Raw genomic sequence first — 6,448 nt, 5'->3', positions numbered from 1 at the left:
ATATCAGTTATCTGAAAATATCTGCCTAGTGTTCAGACCAAATGCTTAAGGTTTTTAATGTGTTGTTGGTTTTTTTTTTTTATAGTAAATGCCAATGTGTAGTACTGCAGAACACCTGTGTTAGTAAACACTCAGTTTGTTAACTCAGTCAGGGTCCATAGACACTGCTGTACGCCTGTGTAGAAACAAGCTGGCTGACATAACTCTCTCTGTTTTTCAAGCAGTCCCAAATGACAACTGATTCTAGGTGGAAAAGAAGACATCTATTAAATACTCAATTCAAGAAACTAGGGTAGTAGTGGAGCTATAGTACATTTTAAAAATAGTAAAACCAGGTGGTTGTGGTGTTATACCCCTGTAGTTCCAGCATTTGAGAAGGCACATTACGGACAGTCCTCTAACCTGTAGTTTGTGCTCAGCCTAGGCAACACAGTGAGTCATCATCTAAAAACTAAAGACAAGGTGTCTTAGTTACAGTTTTAATGCTGTGAACAGCCACCATGACCAAGGAAAACATTTCATTGGGGCTTGCCTACAGGTTCGGAGGTTCAGTCCATTATCATTAAGGCAGGAACATGGCAGCATTCAGGCAAGCATAGTACAGGAAGGGCTGAGAGTTCTGCATCTTCATCTGAAGGATGCTAGCAGAATACTGGCATTTAGGCAGCAAGGATGGGCGTATTAAAGCCCAGACTCACAGTGACACACCTACCCCAACAGGGCCATAACTTCTAATAGTGCTGCTCCCTGGACTGAGCATATACAAACCATCACATTCCCCTCCTTGGCCCTCACAGGTTTGTTCAAACATATGAGTCTATGGGGGGCATACCTAAACATCGCATAATGCAAAATACATTTAGTCCAACTACAAAGATCCCCATAGTCTACAGCAGTCTCAACAATGTTAAAAGTCCAACATTCAAAGTCTCTTCTGAGATGCATCCAATCACTTCACTGTAATCCTCAAAGCAAGACAGAAAACTAGCTGGGCAAACTCCAAACTCGATGTAGAGTTTGGTAATGTGTAAGATTTCCAAATCTCCATGTCTGATTTCAAAGCAGTCTTCACATCTCCAACTCCTTTTTCATCTTTGTTGACTGCAACAAACTTCTTTCCCCTGGGGTTGGTTCCACTCCCTGTTAGCAGGTTTCCTCAGCAGATGACCCACAGCTCTGGTATCTCAACTATCTTGGAGTGTCCAAGGCAACCTCAATGTTACAGATTGTTTCGATGTCTGGAATCCATATGATTTTCTGGGCTCCTCCAAAGGGCTGGAGTCACTTATCCAGCTCTGCCCTCTGTAGCACTCTAGGTTCAGGTTGATCCACTCCACTGCTGCTGCTGTTCTTGGTGATCATCCCATGGTACTGGCATCTCCAATACACTGGGGTCTTCCACCACAACTAGGCTTCACCAATGGGTCTCTTCATAGTGCTAAGCTCCAAATCTTTTGCATGACCTCTTCAGTCCTGGGCCATCAACTGCAACTGGGGCTGCATCTTCACCAGTGGCCTTCCATGGCCTCTCACAGTGCCAAGCCTCAGCTGCTCTTCATGATCTTGTCATGCCTTCAAAACCAGGACCACCTACATGACTGTTACACACTACCAAGTACAACTGCAGCAGGAGGTACAACCTTAGCTATCTCTGGAACGCAGCCTCTGTGTGCTCTCAGAAAATATTTCCCAGAAGATTTCACCTTAGTGGTGCTGGTCTCTTCTTAATCACCACTACTTTCTTAGCTCCAGCTAACCAGCACCAATAGTCCCAGCAGCCTCCTTCTCCTCTTAACTATAAAGCCAGAGACACATGGCAGAAGCTGCCATGTTCTGCTGCTTGCTGGAGCTGGAACATGGCCCACCTTGTTCTATTACATTATCACTAGCTTCCTCTTTTCCAACTCCTTCACTGCCTAAGCCTGGCTGTCTTGGATCTTACTCTATAGACTGACCTTGAACTCAGAGATCTGCATGTCTGTCTTCTGGGATTAAATGTGTGTACCCCCATGCCTGGATTTAAGATTTTCTTCACCTAGAACTTGTTCTGAATCAGGCTGGCCTTGAATATAGAGATCTGCTTGGCTTTATCTCCTGGGATTAAAGGTGTGTACCACCATGCCTGGATCTAAATTTAGCTGGGTAAGATCTTGCCCCGAAGTCTCACTCCCCTAATTTGTTTTCTCCTTGAACTCAGGATTCAGCTGACACCCCTTTAATACTGGAACCATATATTTTATATTTTTCCTTTCTCAGCTTGCTATACTTGTTTAAAACAATCTTTCTGAGACTTAACCAGAGAACAAAGTCTATGATGGGTATTTCTGAGACTTCTTTTGTCAATGCAATTAATCTGAGTCTCTTCACCTTAGCCTCAAGATGACTCTTCACACAAGGGCAAAAAGTAGCCACATTCTTCACCAAAATACCACAAAAACAGTCTCTAGGCCACATATTGAAATTCTCCACTGAAACCTCTTGGGCCCAGTCTGCACAATTCAAATTACTCTTAGCAACAAAGTCTTACATATACTAGAATACCCCATTAAGCCCCCTTTAAAGCAATCCTCTGCTTTCCAAATCCAAAATCCTAAAATCCACATTCTCCCAAACAAAAGCAAGGTCAGGGCTATCACAGCAATACCCCACTCCTGGTACCAACTTAGTTGGGTTTTACTGCTGTGAACAGACACCATGACTCTTATGAGGACAACATTTCATTGGAGCTGGCTTGCAGGTTCAGAGGTTCAGTCCACTATCATTATGGCAAGCACCAGGCAGGCATGGTGCTGGAGGAGCTGAGTTCTACATCTTCATGTGAAGGCTGCAAGCACAATACTGGCTTCCAGGCAAAAAGGATGAGGGTATTAAAGTCTGAGCCCATAGTGACACACCTACTCCAACAGGGCCACAACTTCTAATAGTGCTATTCACTGGGCTGAGTATATACAAACCATCACATAAGGGAAGCTGGGGAAATGCTTGCTGTGAAAGCAGGAAGACTAGAGTTCACACACAAAAGCCTGGTGGACATGACAGTCAGCATTCAGGAGGTAGACACAGGCTCTTAAGGCAAGCTGGCTAGTTCACTGAGAGAGCCTGTCTCAGTAAATAAAGCAGGGAGTGATCATGAATGACATCTCATATCAAACTCTGGCCTCCAGTACTAACATGTACACTCACACAGATGTGTATATGCGTGCACATCACACATACATGCACAAACAAAATCTAAGAAAATACAATGTCAATGGAAGAGTTTTCAGGTAACCTGGTTTTGATCTCCAGCACTAAAAAAAAAAAAACAAAAAACAGAACTAGAGATGGCTCAGTAGTTAAGACCAGTGGCTGCTCTTCCAGAGGACTCAGGTTCCAGTCCCAGCACCCACATGGTAGCTCTAACCCATCTTTAACTCCAGTTCTAGGAAATCCAATGCCCTCTCCTGGCCTCCCTGAGAAGTTGGCAGTGTGGTATAATAGACTTAGATGAAGGAAAAATCACCATACATATAGAATAAAGAAATAAAAATGAGACGAACTAAGTTGTGTGTATGTGGGAGGAGCAGGCTTTCAGATATGCTTAAAGGTTCCTATTTTAGGGAAATGATTTCTTCATTTAGTTTTCTGTGGTGCCAGGAACCAAACCAGGTTCAGACTAATCTTCTACCACTAAAGTACTTCCCTTCCCTTTCTAGTTAACATAAGTAAGTCTTTCCATATCAATTCTTGAACTAAAGAGGAGTGGTTACACATGAAAAGGCAAGCTCTTTGCTTTCACAAAATAACAAGAACAAAATAAACAAGAACTTTCCAGTTAAACAGTATAAAGCACTTGGCATGCAAGGATGAGATCCACTTGAGTCCATGTAAGGAAGACAGTTGTGACAGCACGTTCTGGGAACCCTAGCTCTGGGTAGGCAGAAATGGGTGGCTCTCTGGGACTCACTGGCCAGCCAGTCTAGCCTAACTGGTAAATTCTAGACTAGAGAGAGGCTCTGTTTCAAAAGCACAGAGGCAGAAGTAGGGGTAGGGGCTCTGGAGATATGGCTGTGTGGTTAGGAGGACATACAGCTCTTAGAGAGAACCCTTGTTTGGTTCCCAGTACTCATGTTAGGTGACTCATAATGGCATGCACTCCAGTTCCAGGGGCACCCTCTTCTGCACTCTGGTGGTGGTAGACACTGATGCATTCACATGCACATATCCACATAGCTATCAACTAATGTTTGAAAATATAAAACAAAGTGGACAAGTACGGAAGAACAACCCAGTGACTGACCTTTGTTTCTTCACATAGGTACATGAGGGCATGTACCCCTAAATACTTTAAAAGTCATATCCATTAAGATGTATTTAATGGAAAAAAAGGTTTACATATATTACAAATGAAGTTAGAAGTTGAATTTACTTTCATAATTATAATAAATTTTCATTTTTAAAATAGGAACTTGCTATGTTGCTCAGTCTGACTGAACTAACTCCAATCCCTCCACCACCCTAAGCCTCAGGGGCAACTGGGGTGAACCGCCATTCCCAGTTGGATGGAATTCTTTTCAAGAAAGGAGTACAGAAAAACAGGAGAGCTATAACTATTATTGTTGTTGTTCTTGTTATTATGTGTAATGTTGGGGCATCCTAGGTGCTTGCACAAGCTATGCAAGTGCTCAATAATGAGCCACATACTCAGTCCCAATCACTTTAATCCATTCTTTTAATGATATGCTTCACCTATGAAATAATTATGCAATAATCTCTCAGGAAAATATTTAAATAAGTAAAACAGCAGCAGCAGCAGCAGCAACTGGCAGAGTGACAGTGACATAGAGAGGTACAAGCTTCCCATGGTCCCACACTACCAAGGCTCTCTACCCACCTCTCCCTCCAGTCTACACCATCTCCATTTTCATCTGAACTATTCCTGCATGACGCTGACCTTCACCAGCTTGTTCGTTCAGTTTATGACTTCAACGTCAATCTTCAAGGCCGTGAACTGAGAAACACTCTAAAGATCACCTTCAGACAGTGTCTTTCTGTTCCAATGGTACTTTCTAGGTAACTGACTTTAAACTGCATTTCTCACTGAAAAAGAAACTTCTTACCTCTTTCTGTTTTCTGTCTGTAGCATCCCTCTCAGCCTGCAATTGCACTTCTAGAGATAATTCTGGGTCCGCTTCCATAGCTCCAGACCTTTTTTGGTCCTCTACCTAAAAATACATAACAACTTTTTTTAAAACCTGACATTATACCCTGATAATTCATTGCAATATTTTTATTTAGCAGTAACTCTATCTTTCCAATTTAAAGTGAGAAGCTCTATATTTGAGAATATTCAACAAGTTACAGGTACTCAATCTTGCACCCATTTTCCATATGACAAACACACACTGCTGACATTTAAAACTCATTCCTGAGATAAAACCCTTTCCCATCTGCCCATCTCCAAGCTCTTTCCCTCCTCTCCCATCTTTCCATCTCCAAGCTCGCTCCCTCCTCTCCCATCTTCCCGAGTCCAAGCTCGCTCCCTCCTCTCCCATCTTCCCATCTCCAAGCTCGCTCCCTCTTTCCCATCTTCCCGTCTCCAAGCTCGTTCCCTATTTCCTCATCTTCCCATCTCCAAGCTCGCTCCCTCTTTCCCCATCTTCCCGTATCCAAGCTCGCTCCGTCTTTCCTCATCTTCCCGTCTCCAAGCTCGCTCCCCCTTTCCCCATCTTCCTGTCTCCAAGCTCACTCCCTCTTTCCCCATCTTCCCATCTCCAAGCTCGCTCCCTCTTTCCACATCTTCCCGTCTCCAAGCTCATTCCCTCTTTCCCCATCTTCCCATCTCCAAGCTCGCTCCATCTTTCCCCATCTTCCCGTCTCCAAGCTCGCTCCCTCTTTCCACATCTTCCTGTCTCCAAGCTCGCTCCCTCCTCTCCCATCTTCCCATCTCCAAGCTCTCTCCTTCTTCTCCCATCTGCCTGCCTCCAAGCTCTCTCCCTCTGCTTGTCTTCCATCCATTCTACCTTTCTGGAGAATATGGGAACGGGCTTCATTGCATCTAATCTGGAGTCAGGCAAGGTCTGAAAGCTCACGGCCATAACTGACAGTTAAAATTGTAATTAACTCTTCTGGCTTAACTAATCTTCCTGTACCAGAAATAAGGGATGTAAACAACATCTGAAAGTAAGACAAACAATAGTAATGAAGATACAATGTGCTCTAATGTCTACAAGGGAACGTGACATTGGTCAGTAAGCAGCTGTCACTGGAGCAGGGCGGGGCAAGGTGCCCTGGCCTCACACCTTTGGGAAGGGCTCTGCACTGGCCAGCAGGGCTTGCTCCAGCTCTCGCACTCGACACTCCAACTTCTCAATCTCTTCATTCCTCTCCTGTACATCTCGCTGCAGTTGCTCCTTAGATAGCAGCAGCTCACTGCACTTGTCTGTTTTCTCTTTCAAGTGATTAGTTA

General features: G+C 44.0%; 1 protein-coding gene across 1 annotated transcript in view; it reads right to left on the bottom strand.

Moving 5' to 3' along the window:
* Positions 1-6,448, bottom strand: part of Akap9 (A-kinase anchoring protein 9) — a 174,068-nt gene that overhangs the window by 40,036 nt on the left and 127,584 nt on the right. The window contains 3 exon segments of the mRNA XM_031380282.1: positions 1,558-1,562; positions 5,100-5,204; positions 6,282-6,392. Coding sequence (XP_031236142.1) covers positions 1,558-1,562; positions 5,100-5,204; positions 6,282-6,392 — 221 coding nt within the window.

Source organism: Mastomys coucha, unplaced genomic scaffold (assembly GCF_008632895.1).
Source record: "Mastomys coucha isolate ucsf_1 unplaced genomic scaffold, UCSF_Mcou_1 pScaffold19, whole genome shotgun sequence".
In the NCBI taxonomy this organism is placed as follows: domain Eukaryota; kingdom Metazoa; phylum Chordata; class Mammalia; order Rodentia; family Muridae; genus Mastomys; species Mastomys coucha.
The sequence above is the reverse complement of the archived record's forward strand: the minus strand, read 5'-3'. Positions and strand labels throughout refer to the sequence as shown.